Below are 17191 nucleotides of genomic sequence, written 5' to 3' on the forward strand. Positions count from 1 at the left end.
GCGTGACCGTTTTTGTCAACAAGAGAGGCTGAGATGATCTCTACAGTGGGAATCTTTTAAACACTGCGCTTCTTTGGACTCATTGGAGTAAGCACATAAAACATCACATAAGACAACCAAACACTTCTTGTAGACTCAACTTAGTTTAAGTGTAGAAAATAAGGAGGTGCTTGAGATTTATGCTGATAATGCAACAAAATTAAGGGAAGCCTGAAATTAAACCTTGGGCTGGAACACTGTTTCTTAAAAATGTCTGCATGAGAAAACATGCACAGTTATAGTGTTATGATTATGTGCAGGCCTAGGCCAATTCATATATGTTTGGCTTGATAGTATCTGTTCCGCAAAAGCAGACGCAGACCATTCATTCATTCTTTGCCTGAAATCTCTCCCAAACCAACCTTGAAATCGCCTCTGCCATTCTGAGCGGTAGGGGTTAGGACGGAGTCCAACTTAAACAACTGTACCATCTGACATGAGGGACGCGGAGCCAAGGTGGCTAAAGATGGTATGGTGGTGAGAGAGAGGGAAAGGGTAGATGAAGAAGGGAGAGGGAGGGAGCGAGGGTGAGAAAGAAAGCACCCTCCTGCAGTTTGTCTTGTATAAATCTGAGGCCGTTTTCCTTAGCAGGAGATTTCCACACAAGCTGAGCAAATTACCTTGATGAGTGGGAACAAAGAAGAGGTGTGCCACACTGTAACACTTAAAAACAGTGGCCAATGTGTAGGCATGGCGAGATGGCAAGGAGCCCCTCTGTCTAGACTGGCTTGACTAAAAGAAAGGCTCAGATTGTACCAGCCCACTCTGGAGAGAGCTAAGGACAGCTGCTGTGATTGCACAGGGGAGTCTTGTTTCCCCCTTCACAGAAAAATGAACATTTGTTTTGGTGCATTTTTCCCGCACATGCCACCGGGTGGCTCCCGGTTAGGCAACAGTCACCTAATGAGAGTGCATGACCCATTAAGGGGTGGAGTGGGTGAGGAAGGGGTTAAGCGTGGTGGAGAGTGGAAACACAAAGGGGGTGCTGCAGGAGTTGATAGACTCCAGATGTGTCTTTCAGATAAACTGGAGGAACGGGTGTGTTTGTATTGCAAGCTTAGCCCAGTCATGGCTCTGGGAGTTTATTGAAACAGCGAGCAAACCCCCTCATAAGCCCATTACCAAATCATATGCTTTATATGCCAGTAACTCACTCTCACACACTCTTTCGGCAAACTCGATATGGTTTCAAGGGCATTTTCCTCAGGAGGAACTTGAGCTTTCTCTAGACCTTCTTCCCCCCCCAACTTCCTTTTCTGCTTTATTTTTGCATCTCCCTTCTCCGAGCCCACTCGGGCTCTTGCTGTTCCTCACCTTTTACACTCTCTGCATGCTGCAGTCCACCTACTGGCTGAAAATTCACTCGCGGACATGAGCCACTCTTTTCATTGACAACCTGAACAAAAGGCACTTGTCCCTGCTGATTTCTCAGCTGCAAATTGTTACAACTATATTTTTACTTAACTTTCTAATAAAGACTGAATGACCCAGATGAAATGAAAATAAAATGTTCTTAGCATTTTTTTTTTTCACTGTATGTTCAAATCTATCCGATCTGATCTGACTTTTATTGTTTTTGATGCTTTGCATTCTGGTAGGTCTCATGAAAATCTGCCAAAAATGGGCATGGCACTCTTCTCTATGCCGCTCCTAAAGCCAGACCTGGAGTCAATCACGATCCGTGGTTTCAGAGTTTTCCTTGGCAGAATAATCTTCATCTCTTCTTGCTGCAGATTATAGGAACATATAACCAAGCTAGGAAATTTTACACTTCAAATAAAAGTGTGTTGCTATTTCTGCACATCCCACTAACAACAGTGCAGTTGGACCCACGGTTTATGTTATGGTCAGTCATGGGCAGAGCTGCGGGCCTCGTGTTTTTGAACCATAGTACGGTCCTGATGCTTGTTCTCCGAAATTGCAAGGAAATATTTTAAACATGTGTCCTGCAGCAGCGTTACTGACAGAAAATCATCGAAAACGTGTATTATGTGTGTAAGGTTTCTTGGCTGTGCTAGAATAAATGCTTTCCAGATGGCAAATAGCTGATCAGGTATATCCAATCTGAGAGGAACCAGAAAAAAATTAAATAAATAATCTAGGGAAGGGGCAGCAAAGCAGGAAATTAGTAGAAAAACAAGAGCTCAGCAGATCCTGGTTTCCTGTTTTAGGGGGAAAGCAAGAGCACGTTGGGGTCGGTAGTTACAGAGCCCCATTGTGAGCAAGTGTGTTGTGGAGTAGGGGGGTGGGGTGTACAGGGACCATACGCAGGGCCGTATTTTTCTTCTTATTACTGAATCCTTTAACCCACCTGCCCCTCCCGACAAAGGAAAACTACCTAGTTAAAAAAAGAGAGAGAGAGAGAGAAAGGAAACTGTAAAAATAAACGAGCAAAGGCCTCTGTTAGACCCGCCAACCAGACAGGAAATGACACGCGGCACAAAAATGGTCTCCGCTAACCTCTTTCAGGAACCAAGGTGGCAGTTAACACCCCTCCGCTTTTTTTCCATCATACCTTCAGACATGTTTGTTTCTGTCTTCGTGCTTTTTCCTTTATTGAGTCGTATACAGAGAAAACTGCAATTAAAGTACAGAAATCACGCCGCAACCCACTGACTTTCCATTAAAAAAAAAACTTTAAAAAAACTCCAGCAACAGGAAATTCTTGATTCCAGTCTGGTGATAATGAGTGGCCATTCCCCTGGCTTCCGTCACTTTCCCAGCTCCCTCCAGGACTAGAGCCTAAACAATGTCAGCACTCCAGTTGCTGCTGCTGTGCTCCTGATAATGGAGCACTCCATGTCTGGAGCGCTTTACAGACCATGTCTTCATTATTACCCTCTCGCTGCCCTACAAGCACGTCGCTCCTCTCCAGTCTGCATGGGGCCCAGGCGCTCATCCCCTGTATCCAACAGAGCAATGACTCTTCAGAATGGCAGAGGACCAGTCCCATTGATCAGGAGGAGTTTTGCGGGGGGGGCATTCTTAATGGCTGCCTCTGGTGTTAGGCCCAGCGGCGGCAGACAATGGCCCCTTTTGGATTTGGGAGCGAGCTTGAGTTTGTCACCGTCTAATCATACACGCCACATGTAGCATAGAGGATGAAGCACTGCACTCAGAAGGTTACAAAGCATAACTCAAAAAGAAAGGCCGTAGTGACTGTAACAATGTGTCGCCATCAATCAGCTCATCGAGCTTTTGGAAAAAAAAGATGCTGCTCCTGAGGAGGATGTTGAAAAACGAAAATAATAGCTACAATTTAAACTTTCAGGATTTTAGACGTTGATATTTTCATGGTCTGCAAGCATGAGGCTTTGAAGCATTCATTGTCTCTGCTGTTTTCCTCTTCCTTGGTGACAGCTGTTTTCAACAGTGTCGAGGTCACTGAGCTGTGAAGCTGCTGTAAGATGGGGCGCTGGCTACTCCAGAGGGCACGCACACAAGTCATCGCCTGAGTGTGAAGCCTGCTACTCTATTTTCAATCTACTGTACTGAAGGTTTTAAATAGCGCTGGAAACAAATCGGACACTGTGAGCCAGTGGTAAGAGGCGGCTCCAGACATTCAGCTGGGATTGTGCCGGCAAAGTGCTTGGACAGTGCTTCAGTTCCTGTTTTCCTTCACATTTACCAGCCTGGTGATAAGAGAAGGGATCAGAGGCAGCGGTGTGTTAATAATCAGGTCAGAGCCTTGAGCCAGACAGGAAATGCACATTGGCTTGATGCAGTTGGGATAAGATTCCTCTTGAGAAACATGAAATCCACATTGGCACAATCACTATATAGTTCTGGATTCATTCATTAGCTTGAATGATACATTTTGCTCCTGTTTTTAAGATTTAAGACTTCCAAACCAGCAAATCAGAGAAAATAAAAGTACTGACTTGATAAAGGAGATCTATATTATTTTCCTAAGGGTCAATTTCATAACTTTCCCACATATAGCATCTGTGTTTGAATCGAAATTTAACTACCTATCAAAAACAGCACCCAAATATTTACATATCAGTGCACTGCAGCGACCGGCTCACCTTTAATGGCACGGGGTGCAGGGACAGAAGGAAGTGGCCTCCTCCAAAAATCAACAAACGCTTCTTTGGTTTGGTTTGGTATCCAGGCACAAATTTGAACTCAGTCTAATGTCCTGTGAGAACAGCACGGCTAACATGTTTGTGTACTTGTGTAAGTCTATTTGGATTTATGTTATGTTTGTGTCATTCTAGTATCATCTGTTGATTTTTGATTTTTTAGGTGTTTTTTTCCACCAGACAATATAACAGAAGATAACACACCAGAAGAAATGAGTTAATTTAGTTGTTCTGTGCAGTACATTACATTTATTAAGAAGCTAATTAGAATTAGCCATTATATTTTTCTCGAGATCTTTAGTTAGCTGATCTGAGGACATTTTAAGCAGGAGATTTTTACAATATAAAGGAAAAGAAATAATGCACTGTCTTAATAATAAATGTGTTGTGTAGATCATATGAGCAGTGTTATAGTAAACATTACCTCCATGTGCAAGAAGGACGTGACAAAAACAAGCATTTAAAGACAAGCCTTGAAACTGACACTTCTATCTAGCAACTGAATCCCAGCTTACAGCGACTCTGTGGCACTTTTGTGTTAGCATTTTAATCCAGCTGTAAGAGCATGTTTGAGTCCGTACAGATGGGGGTAACACAGCAAAGTGTGTGGCTGTGTGCACGTGGAGCATGTGTGTGTCAAAGGGACAGACAGGGAGGGAGCGAGACAGATCTCAGGGAGAGGAAGTAGTGGGCAGTGCCGCGTCTTTCATCGCTGCACTAATGAGCCCCGTGACACACAGACTGGAAACAGCAGTATTGTTCTTCCCCTGCCTGGGTCAACAAATTCTATGAAGCTAATGTCCCCCAGAAACACATGTATATTCAGAGTGAGACGCAGTAACACAAAGATTGCTATTTTATATTGTGACAGACTCATAATATAGTCCGGAGACACACACAAACACACACACAGATACTGAAAAGTGTAGCTGTTCTCTGTCAAACACCCAGATTGCTCTTTGATTTGATTGGTGATATGCTTTTTTTTACTGCTTATTTAGAATCACAGAGGTGGAAATATCTCCAATTTTTAAAAAGCTGTGAAATTGTTGCAAATGTTCTGACTGACAAGCTGGCACACACTCAAAGATCTGAACCGAGCAAACTTTGGCCTGTTGGTCTGGGGCCAGTTTTTTTTGCTCCATCATTTCAACCAGTCTCCTGTTTCGAATCTAAATATGAGTGATGGCTTAGAAGGACCAATAGCAAAACCCCCTGATCTTTTTGAGCATGTCTCAGCCACACCGCAGTGTAATTTCTTTGCTCGAAGCATTTTCTACAACAATTTTCCCGCCGTAGCTTACCCAGAAAAGTTCATCTCTTGGAAAGCAGACAAAACAGTGGTTAAGAGACGCCTGAGGTGATGTGAAGCAGCGTGGTTGACAACCGCCGTGGAAGATAATGTTTTGTGGAAAACAAAAAGGACCAAAAGGTCCTCTGAGGTCTAACATAACATCGAAGTCTTTGTTAAAAAGAGAAATTGAGAAAAACGCAGCTGCTGCACTGATGCTCCTGTAAGGAAATCTGACTCTGCGACTGCTCTGATGGGAGCAGAACTATTTCATGCTATAGGAACGTGGATAACATGTGCTGTTCATAACCATCCGTCTCCCGACCTCATTTAACCTTGCTATTCTCACCTGGCCAAAAAAAAGGTTCAAAATCTAATCTACAGCAGCTGATGTAGATGGGAGTATCTAGCTAAAGTCTTTAAGACTGGAGTGTGGGTGTAGAAGTGGAACAGGGTGGAGAAGTGCAGCGGATAGTATGAAATTAAATCTTCAAAGACACTTAGAAAAATTATTATTTATGGTTTGAATTGGGTAAAGCTTGTTGCGGTAAGGACAGTTTTGGAAAAAAAAGAAAAGAATAAATAACAGAACTTAGTGTTAATAGTTTCAGATTCCACAAGTGTTTTATGTGGTTGAATATCTCGCTAGTCTCAAGCCCAGGAGGCAGTTCGGATAATATTTCCTATTTGTTTGCACAAATATCCTGCTGTGGCTCGCTGGACGAGCCAGGTTTAGGATGTGTGTCCCTGCTCCCATTCATTTAAACCTAACAGCGTCTTCTTTCAATGGTAAATGGTGATACCATGCTTGTGACTGTACTACTACTACTACACAAAATCCCTTAAAATGCTGCTGTTATTTTTAAACTTTCTTCTCTGAAAGGGTTAATTAATCAAGCTAGAGCCTTACAACTTTGTGCCCCTTGAGGACTCATTTTATTACAATGACATAGCTGCTTCCCTTGATCCAAGTGTTTATGCTAAGCTCAGTAAATTAGCTCCAGCTACATATTGATTACAAATATATGATTGCGGTACCACTCTAAACATTGCAACTCTCAGTGAGAATACAAAAATGAACGTTTGCAGTCCTCTTGTTAATGTGTCAGTATAGTCCTTGCGTGCACCTAACATTTTCTCTTTCCCCCAGGGACCTCAAGCACAACTTAATCAGCACCATCATGCCTGGAGCCTTCCAAAGCCTCCCTGAGCTTCGGAAACTGTAAGTAGATATTAAGATGACCCACATTTCACTCGGGTTCACAACTCAATAAACACAGAGAGTTTAATCCTAAGGTTTAGCATAAGATGGACGGAGGTTAGTTTGTTGCCCAGATTGGCAGTAGTCAGGAGAAAACCCACATATATATTTTTTTGGAAGCTCGCAGATGTCATATGTCATATCAGGTTCATGGTGTTATTGTCACCATAAAAGCTTCCTTTCCTAAATGTTTCTGCAGAGGGGACACTGGGATGTCATCTGTGAGCCCCGCTTCAAACCTCAGGGCTCCTCACACGCAATTGAATGTGACAAGGCGGCTGTTTGAGGCCGCTTGCTGCTCACTCATTGTGTTTTTGGACACCGAGGTCTGGTTGCAGCATGGGTCCAAAGACGCAGCGCCGCATGACTCCCTTTCCCTCCTCCCCCTTCTTGTGTTTTCCCTGCAAGGTCTGGGGCTTCTCAAAACAAACAGGGGGAGATAAACACATGCTCTGGACAGCTCTCTGCTGGGTAGTGTCAGAGGTACAACAGAGCAGATCCCTCTCTGACTGCAGATATACATCACACTCAGAGGTGGACAGCAGAACTGGGGCCCTGCTTTTACCCCAATGATGATAAACTCGTACTTGGGTCCCTTTGTGTCCTGATAAGGAGAAGTAGCCAGAACTGTTGGAACGCTTCTTTAACTTCCCAAATATTAAAATATATAATGTTCTGACTACAGTTGAATACAGCTACTTAATTTTTAAAGACATGAAAGGAGATCCTATACAAGTATGTTGTATATGTTTCTTAGACAAATGACATTTCACATCAGTAAAGCAATGCGGCCACTGAAAGAGTCAAGACACCACAATCTGGTGCTGAGTGATTGAGAAAAGGCCTCGTAATTTGAAAAACTAACCACATTCTTTTGTCTTTTACACTTTTAGTGACCTTTCCAACAACCGCATTGGCTGCCTGACTGCAGACATGTTCCAGGGGCTGACCAATCTTACTAAACTGTAAGAGGCAGATGAATTGATTCGATTAAAAAAAGTCCTCTATGAGTTACAGCAAAGCTATGAAGTTACACTGTTCATATCTAATTTGTGTTCTGTTAGGAACCTCTCTGGCAACATCATATCAACCATGAATCCAGGGGTGTTTGAAGAGTTGCCGTCCCTCAAGCTAGTGTGAGTATTAAACTCTGTCGGCCTTTCATTCCCCCGAGGTTACCCTCACGGCATACCAGTCCATAGTTTAACAAAATATTTTTGGACATCCTAGACAAAGATAACATTTATTTTCAATTAGTATTTATTTTCCCGTGTGTATGCCAACCGTGTTTCACAGTGAAGCCTGTGTCAAAGCTCAAATAATCAGAGGATTTATTTGACATGTATTTATTTTAATTTGGATATTTTTGTCTATACTATGCATGCTTTTTTTAAAAAAACTGAAAGCATATTATTTATGCTACCGTAAAGAAACATTAAAGTTTATCTACAAACATTTCAAAACGGAACCACAGACTGTATATAAAAGATGGACATGGCCATGAGATATTTGTTAAGTGGCTGTTTTTAACCCTTGTGTTTGTTATTTTGTCATCTTGTGTTTGTGGAGTCAAAATGGACCATATTAGGAGAAGAGAGTGGACTTGCTAGCTTAGCAAGCCAAGTGCAAAACATAGATATGGATACGTGCTAATTAGTGCTAACATTCAAATGAAATAGTATTAGAATAATGTTAGAATTTAACTCATCAAAATTGGAGCACAAAGTTCTTTGATGGTCTGTTAATACTATTTACAATACAACACATTAGTTGTCAGGTAAATGCTTTAAAAAACACAAACAGGTGAAGTGACGCCTAGCTGACGGCTAGTGACTTTATCTGCCTGTGTCTACACTTGCCTGTCATTCCAAGCAGGCACATCCTTATCAATGCATGTCTTTAAGCTTTTACAATATTTTAACTGTGGAGATCATTTTTAGCAATAGCTATAGAGATCATAATTGTTTCTGTACCGGGCTGTAAAGATGTTTTTGTGCTGTAAAATTGAGCATTTAAATATTGGAGTGTTTAGCAATAGTTTGAGTCAGCTTCAAGTGGACTTTGATTGTTTGCTTTTCACGTACAGTCCTGCCCATGTTTGAAAAAAGCTTATGAGTCAGTTCATTTCATTTTACATCAAGCCAACCAGCATGTAGAGGTGTGACATTTTGTGGCATTTCCTGTAGGTAAAAACTAGAGCTCAGTCAAACAGAGTAAACATGGAAACTCTCCTAAGGCACCATTGGTTCTCTCTTCAGGAACTTCAACTCAGACTACCTAACATGTGACTGCGAGCTGCAATGGGTCCCGAACTTCTTTCGCGGCAGTCCAGCACGGCTGGGGGAAGAAACCCTGTGTGCCTACCCCATGAGCCTGAGAGGAAAGCCCCTGCGTGGACTAAGGGAAAGCCATCTGAGCTGTGGTAAGAGCCTGGCAGCAGTGAGGCATATGAATGAGGCGGTTCACCACTTTATTTCAGAGAATGTTGCACTGTGAATGACAGCAACAGTTCACTCATTATGAAGTTCAAGCTCATCTCAGCTATTTCAAGGATTAACCGACCAAAAAAGGGTTGAACAAAATCAATCCCCGCTGCTCTGCAGGGACATATTTCCAAAAGGCTCAGTGAGTTGTGTTGACAGCTAATCCTGTGGGTTGAATTTACCAATTGCTGCAGTCTGCATCCAGTCTGCTCTAGAACGGCAGACTCATAATAGCTTCTGTGGAAAAATGTAGCTGAGGCTTGGTAATGACAGAGCAGCACAAGCAGTTCCGAGCGATGTGTAACCTTCACATCTGCATCTTTTCCCACCGTGTTGCTCAGATGGTCCTCTGGAGCTGCACACCATGTCACTGCTGCCGTCTCAGCGTCAGGTGGTCTTCAAAGGTGATCGGCTGCCCTTCCACTGCGCTGCTGCCTTGGTGGACAAGATGACCACTTTACACTGGCGTCACAATGGTCAGCCAGTGACCACTGATCCAGAAATGGGTGTCCAGCTGGAGAGCAGTGTCGTGCATGACTGCACCTTTATCACCAGGTGTGGTAAATAGAGCAACACAGACAGAGTAGTAGTAGGTCAGATGAGTTGTTTTCGTTTTACTGCAAAGACAGTCCTGAGTAAAAAAAAAAAGGGAGAGGCTTTATTAGTTACAATACTATGTGTTAACGATGTGTTATAATGAGCTGTCGCTATCATTTTTATCCAGTGAGCTTATTCTATACGATGTGCATGTGGAGGCCAGTGGAGAGTGGGAGTGTGTGGTTTCTACTGGGAGGGGCAACAAGTCTCTCACCATTGAGATAGTGGTACTGGAGAACAGTGCCTCCTTCTGTCCAGAAGATAAAGTTGTCAACAACCGTGGGGAGTTCAGGTCAGTTAAAGCTTTAAATATATCCTGTATATTATAATATGGAACATATGATATAAAAAAAAGATTCAGCGTTGCCATTATTCTCTGGCATTTATCCACAGGTGGCCAAGAACTCTGGCAGGAATTACCTCCCACCAGTACTGCCTGCAGCTGCGTTACCCTTCCCTGTCTGTTGAGGGGGGCATGGAGCAGAAAAAAGCCTCTCGCTATTGTGACCGCACTGGAAAATGGGAGGATGGCGACTACTCAAACTGTCACTACACCAACGGCATCACACGTGTCTTGCATACCTTCATCCTGGTCAGTCGCAGCGCTGTCAGCGCCGTAGTATGTTGGTTCAATAAACATTCATAGCATGACGTGACTCCTTATGTCCTCACCATATTTCCGCTCTTGCTTTTCAGAGACCCATCAATGCATCCAATGTTGTCACAGTGGCACATCAAGTTCGCACATACACCCTGGAGGCTGCTGGTTTTACTGACTCGGTCGATGTACTGTACATGGCGCAAATTATGGAGAAGTTTATGGAATATGTGACACAGATAAAAGAGGTGAGGGCACTTTAAGTAAATACATTGTTTAGAAATGTAGTAATATATTCTCTAGAGTTCCTTATTAAATCTCCTTTTAAATTTCCCTGTGCTCCAGTTGTTGGCGGTGATGGTGGAGATGGGCAGTAACCTGATGCAGGTGGATGAACAGATTCTCGCTCTGGCCCAGAGAGAGAAGAGAGCCTGTAGTTCTATAGTCAACTCCCTTGAGACATTGGCCTGGTCTCAGCTACACAGTAATGCTAAAGAATTTTCCATGGTGGGAACTATTAACTGTTTTTTATATATTTATCATGTGATTTTCAACAGAGCATGCTTGCTGTGAAACCTGTGAAATCTTTCTATAGTTCATTCATGCAGTAGGAAATGCATGTGTGTGTGATTTAGAAGAGTGGTGCATGTCTTTAATCATATTTCTGTGTGAAATTGTCTGTGTAATACAACAAAACCCATAGTAATGTTTAAATGAAAGTGTCAGGGTGTTTACCTTGCCTGGGTGACTTCATGTTTACAGATGTCTAAGAACATTGTGATGGAAGCCCATCTAATTCAACCTGCCCACTTCACTGGGATAACTTGTACTGCGCATCAGCAGCGTGAGGTGTCAGTGGGCAACCTGGGAATGGAAACGTCAGAGTCTGTCCATGAACAGCAGCTTCGCGTCCACTGTAGCACTGGTGCCCATAACACCTCTCTCAACAATTTTTTCCTAAAGGTGAGGCTTATGTATGCCTTCTTGCATCCGCCTGTTCTGTCTACTTCATTAATAACCACATCATATAGACACGGACAGTTTAGGTTTAATGAAGGATTTTGATACAATCAACATTTGCAGTTTGGCTTCTTGTGTGACTTGCACCTTTTTTAATTCTCCAGAATTCTGTAGCCTTGGCCTCGGTGACTCTTCCAGCTAATCTGTTTGCTTCGGATGCTGCAGCAGACTGTAAACTGCAGTTTGTAGCCTTTCGAACAGGCAGCTTTTTTCCTTTGACTGGGAACTCGAGCACCACTACTGAACACTCCCGCAGACGCACTGTCAACAGCCCTGTTGTCTTTGTAGGCCTAGGTAAGGAAACCTTTAGTATATTAAAGAGACTCCTTTTATTTATTTATTTATTTATTAATGCATATTTAAAGTTAATGTTGCAAAGTTAAAATCATGGGTGTTTGGATGCTCTGTATGCTTAGGCATCATAATAAAACACATTAGTGTATTTCTTCTGTTCTGTGACAGCTACAAACATCATAATTATGCTTCAGGATGAACAAAGAACGAACCACTTTGTGCTTATTTGAATTAATTAAATATGAAAAATATCTTGCAGTCAAATGGGACAGTTGCTTTCTTCACCAAACGTAACCCGGGTATAATTTTTACAGATCCGATACTGTGTGAAATTCAGTATAATGAAAGGCTACTTTGTCTGAACCACTGCACCAGAAAAACCTTGGGACTGTTCTTTGTTCGTTGCTTGTTTTTGCCTTGGCAGGTTTTTCTCTCTCTTTGCCAAGAGTCATTTTGCAAATTGTAGCGGCCAATCATGAAATATAAACAAAGCCTTCAATCCATTTTTTTGCACTTATACCCCAGTTTATGTAATTGTTTTTACAAAAACAACCAGGTGGAAAGTAGAATGCATTGGGTATTCTATTCAGTAAACAGTAGGTTTTTATTTATGTATTAATTTCATTCTGTGACAGATGGTTGCAGCATGCAGAACAATTCAGACCCCATCTGGGTGTCACTCCGCCACTTGTCTCCTGGTACCGATGCCGTGGCAGCCCATTGGAGCCTTAAGGGACCGGAGAAGCAGGGAGGCTGGAGTCAGGAGGGCTGCCAGTTGGTCCGCAGTGACAGCAACACCTCCACCATGCGCTGCTCTCTGCTTAGCAACTATGCCGTTCTGCAGGTAGGCTCAAAAATGTAATGATTCATCCAAGATCACCGTGGCTAAATGAGAGTTAACTTGACTTCTGTGGTTTCTAGGAGGTCCCCGACTTCCCTAGCTCCCCACTGACTGTGAGGGTGCTCCATCCAGTGGTCTATGCCTGCACTGCAGTTCTGCTCCTTTGCCTCTTTACTATCATCATTACACACATACTGCACCACAGGTACTGCAGTGTATTTGCAATTTCTCGCTACTATTTATTTATTTTTTGCTTCATTATCTAATTAGCTTACTCTTCTCCCATAGTTCAATATGCATATCAAGAAAAAGTTGGCACACATTGCTGAATACCTGCTTCCACATTGCAATGACAACAGCAATCTACGCAGGCGGCATAAGCTTAACAAGCTATCCAGTCGTTTGCCAAGCAGTAAGTTTTGAATTTCAAGTATTGCATTTTTTTAGAGGCATTTAAGCTTGATGTCTGATCTGACAACATTACGTGACAGGTTGGCATTGCCTTGCATTACTCCTCGCTGTCAACCCTGCTGTGGATTGGAGTCAGCGCCAGGGTGATTTACAAAGAGGCTGTGTGGAGAATGCCCCGGCAACCAGATGGAGAATCTCCTGTTCCGCCTACACAGCGACCTATGCTCAGGTCAGTGAACAAGATTCAACTCACCTTCGCCCACTTCCTTTACTGGAAGTGGGCTGTTGTCAATATTACTGTTGTATTACTGTTGTCAATAAGGTTTATATTTTGGGCAGATGCTGTAATTCTTGTGTGTGACCACCCAAAGTGTGCACGATCAAAGGTGGTTATTGTGCCCAATGGCTAAGGGGAGGGGGAGGGGGGAAAGGGGCATGAGACCACCATAAGAGAATGAGTGGGAGTTGTCATGAATCTGAGCATATCTATCATATCCAGTATTCCCGATTTTCTTCTCTTCCCGCTTTCCTGTTCCTGTGATCTAGAGGTTGTGCTCATACTACACTGTGCCTCTGACCTCCAGCCACCATTTGTTGCCTATTCAGCCACATTAGATGAGAACATAGATGCCGGTGTCTGTGCTGATCCATGTAACACTGTGCCTACTAAGGCAGCCAAAGATCATAAAGCCCTGCACATGGTAGAGAGCCAGGAATACATTAAAACACCAAAAGGAAAAGAAAAAAGATCATGGCAGCCGAAGGTCAAACATGCACAAGAATCGCTTTTTATCTCATGAGTTTGATATGTGTCTCTCTGTTATTCAAGGTTCTATTTGATAGCTGATGGTGTTCCTCTCATCATTTGTGGGATCACAGCAGCTGTCAATGTTAACGACTATGGAGACAACAGCCCTTAGTAAGTGCCTCTCTTTTTATCCTTGAGCCATTTGGCCCTTGACTTTGTGTTGTTTGGATTGCTGCTGAAGCGAATGACACACAAAGATGTCCTTGTTTTGTGCTGACTCTCCTGCAATCTTTTCTGCCTCTTGCAGCTGCTGGCTGGTCCGGCGCTCCAGCCTGGGGTCTTTCTTTGTCCCCGCTGGCCTGGTGGTGTTGGTGACCTGGATCTATTTCCTGTGCACTGTTTTTCGCTTGAGGCACCGTGAGGCCAAAGAATGCACAGGAACCACTCTGTCTTCTCCTGTGACCGAGAGCCATCCTGCACTCGCAGGAAGTACAAGCCTGCTCTCCACAGACTCAGTGACTGGACCTGTACACCCTGTTATGTCTCCAGAGGATCAGTATTCGCTCAAGACACAGTTCTCTGTGCTGGTGGCCACCCACTTCCTGTTTGTGGCTCTGTGGTGTTGTGCAGCCATGGCAGTGTGGCTTACAGGTCACACTAGCTTGTTGTTTAGCTGTCTCTATGGGATAGTCGCAACAGTTTTGGGGGGTTTTCTGGTGGTGCACCACTGCTTCCGGCGACAAGATGTCCAGACCTCTTGGCTGGCTTGTTGCCCAGGCTATCAACGCCCTCATCCCGTGTCTACCTACACCCATACCTGCACTACTGGGAGTGGGGTCCAGACCTCTGAACAGGGATCCCAGCTTTTTATCAACTGCCATCCACCTGGTGACTCTCATAATTCCTCATCAGCTAGGTCGTCATCCACACCAAGTGGGATCAGCAGCGTGGGCCCAGGGCCTTGCAAGCTCACCAACCTGCTGCAGGCGACGCAAGACAATTCAAACGGCACTTCACGTGCTCCTACGGGCAACAACACTAGCACCAGTACTGACAACATCACCAAGCCTACAAACAATGTTCTGCCCACCATTAACTCTGCAGCCCCAGGACAGCCCCAGAGAAGGAAAGCGAGCAGCAGAACTAAACAAGGCAGTAGTCAATACTATCATCGGGGCGAGGGCAGAGGTCACTATCGTCTCAAAGCCCTAAGGGCTGCTGGAGGTGGGGGCAGTCTTGGAGCTTTAGGGCCCATAGCTTTAGACCACCTCAGTTCATCGCATGCTGTTTACAAACAAGCCACAAGTGAGAATGGCAGCATTCACCACAGTCTGTCAGAGAACCAGGCCAGCGTGCTGACAAACGGGAAGCGGGTGGGAGAATCAGTAGCTACGAGCCCCTCGGAGGGAAGCGATGGAGGAAGCAGCGGGAGTCGCAAACCATTCCCCCTGCTGCCATCGATGGCCAGCCGAGTGGCCATGCAAAACGCTCAGAGGCGATGTGCCAGCAGAGACAATTTAAAAGTCGCAGCTTCTGCGGAAACAAAGCGCTGCTCCTACCCTCTGAACGGCGACACCGCCACTGTTCCAGGGGCCGCTGGCCAAAATGGCAACCTGAAAAACTCTGTGCTGGAACTAGAGCAGGACATGAGTGGCACAGACCAATCACAGAGCTCTGTTGGAATGAAGAGTGGTTTGTGGAAAAGTGAAACCACGGTGTAAAATATGCTTACATGTGAACAACTATGCATGTCCTTAATGAACTCTTGAATGACTGGGTTATGTTTCAACGGTCTCTTAATAATTATCTAATTTAAGATATAATATCATGAAGGCATCCAGGACCCTAAACTGGTACTTTTGCCTCAGTAGCGTTGAGAGAGTTTGCTGTGAAATGATTTAAAAAATAAAAAAATACTAAGGCAGGTGTTTTTATTGACATTTTCAAAAAGAAGATACACAATTATCTTATGAAAATGTACAAGTCATTTCTAAAATTGGCATATGATGTTGATTTTAGATGTCTAATGAAAGCTTTAATGTTTTAATTGTGATTCTTCTATGCATATCAACTATAGCATGAAATGGTTTATGAGATGGGCCATTTCCAAAGTCAAGCTATATGCATTTAATCCGTGGAAAACCTTTCACCCTTATGTGCGCTTCGAATAACTGGTTGTGTTACTCATGTATGCACTTCTATGTTTTCTGCAAGTTTATGCTTCAGTGTGTGTGTGTGTGTGTGTGTGTTTGTGTGTGTGCGCGCTCACACAACAGAAGAGGATTTGCGTGAGTGTGGCTGTACAGAATCTCAGAGTGAAATAAAAAGGCTATGCGAAACTTTTAAATATAAAAAAATGTTTCCTTTTCATTTCTATGTACTCCTATCAGCACTGCTGGAGCTTCTCTTGTGTGATAAATTCACAATATATCCACTCAGACCTTGTCTGATCTAATACCTGAATGACTGCCCCCTCCTGGATAGCAGAGGAACCTGGATTGAGATTTCCTTTAAACTGTATTTAGCAGGTTTTTGATTGTGGTGGTCGAGCTGTTTGTAATTTAGGGGCCGCCGTAGTATTGCCTTGAGTTGACTCACAAATCCAAAGCCATACTTCTGTTTTATGAGCTTTTTAATGCACTTGCAATTCAGGAAATTACATTAACAGGAAATAGTATTTCTGCTACGCACCTCATTGCCACGTTTCTCCATTGTTCTCTGGGCAACACACCCTGTGTTGTTACACTTGTTGCTGTGTCATAATATGCTCTTTCTTTGTCATATTTTATTATATAGGCGTGGTATGATTTTGTTGATTAGAAAGATAGACTTGTCTGGTTCATTTAATATCATGGGCGATAGGTATACATATAATCTTAATGTTGCCTCTCTATCAGTAACTATGCTTTTGTTAACAATTTCCAATTTGCAAGTTGCATGCAAGACAATGTCTTTATTTAAAAGGAAAAATAATCAGGGCACTAAAATATTCTGTTTAATTTCTGATGTATTTTTCTTTGTGCCAAAGAAAAACCTTTATGTTGCTGAAGAATGGAGCCACAGCTGCTTGTTGCTTGATTTCAATAATTCACATCTTTAATTATTTATAACTGAATGTTGCATTTTGTAAATAACCCAATCGTCTTCATTTACTGAAATATCCAGTGGAGTGTACTCTATTTTGCAATTACACAAGCCTACAAAAACCCAGTATTATTGTGGTCATATGAAATATTGTGTTCTTAATATGATGTTCATTTCATTAAAGGGACATTGCCTGAAAATAATTTGCAATGGCTTAAACTTTGTTGAAAAGGGCCTGGTAGATAAATGAATTCATAGTTACTGTATGATAGGATTTTAGATGCCCTTAGATTTATGTTGCTGTGACGTAATTTCACAAGTCTTACCTGTAGCACACTGTTCCCTGTGCTCCCGCAGGCAAAGAACAATGTAAAAAACAAAGTAAGACAAAAGTACATTACATTACTGGTAGTTTTTAAATTAATGACGTAAAAACACA

General features: G+C 43.1%; 1 protein-coding gene across 1 annotated transcript in view; it reads left to right on the forward strand.

Annotated features, from left to right (window-relative positions):
* adgra2 (adhesion G protein-coupled receptor A2) overlaps positions 1 to 17160 on the forward strand; it is a 40366-nt gene extending 23206 nt beyond the window's left edge. The window contains exons 3-19 of the mRNA XM_084946610.1: positions 6566 to 6637; positions 7570 to 7641; positions 7741 to 7812; positions 8935 to 9098; positions 9501 to 9714; positions 9884 to 10048; positions 10150 to 10348; positions 10453 to 10602; positions 10700 to 10861; positions 11117 to 11317; positions 11479 to 11668; positions 12304 to 12512; positions 12590 to 12714; positions 12798 to 12921; positions 13001 to 13149; positions 13750 to 13839; positions 13976 to 17160. Of these exons, the coding sequence (XP_084802736.1) occupies positions 6566 to 6637; positions 7570 to 7641; positions 7741 to 7812; positions 8935 to 9098; positions 9501 to 9714; positions 9884 to 10048; positions 10150 to 10348; positions 10453 to 10602; positions 10700 to 10861; positions 11117 to 11317; positions 11479 to 11668; positions 12304 to 12512; positions 12590 to 12714; positions 12798 to 12921; positions 13001 to 13149; positions 13750 to 13839; positions 13976 to 15389 (3772 nt within the window). The 3' untranslated portion in view covers positions 15390 to 17160. The remainder of the gene's footprint in view (positions 1 to 6565; positions 6638 to 7569; positions 7642 to 7740; positions 7813 to 8934; positions 9099 to 9500; positions 9715 to 9883; positions 10049 to 10149; positions 10349 to 10452; positions 10603 to 10699; positions 10862 to 11116; positions 11318 to 11478; positions 11669 to 12303; positions 12513 to 12589; positions 12715 to 12797; positions 12922 to 13000; positions 13150 to 13749; positions 13840 to 13975) is intronic.
* The last annotated feature ends 31 nt before the right edge of the window (positions 17161 to 17191 follow it).

Source organism: Perissodus microlepis, chromosome 12 (assembly GCF_051167445.1).
Source record: "Perissodus microlepis isolate ML-2025 ecotype Zambia chromosome 12, ASM5116744v1, whole genome shotgun sequence".
NCBI lineage: Eukaryota > Metazoa > Chordata > Actinopteri > Cichliformes > Cichlidae > Perissodus > Perissodus microlepis.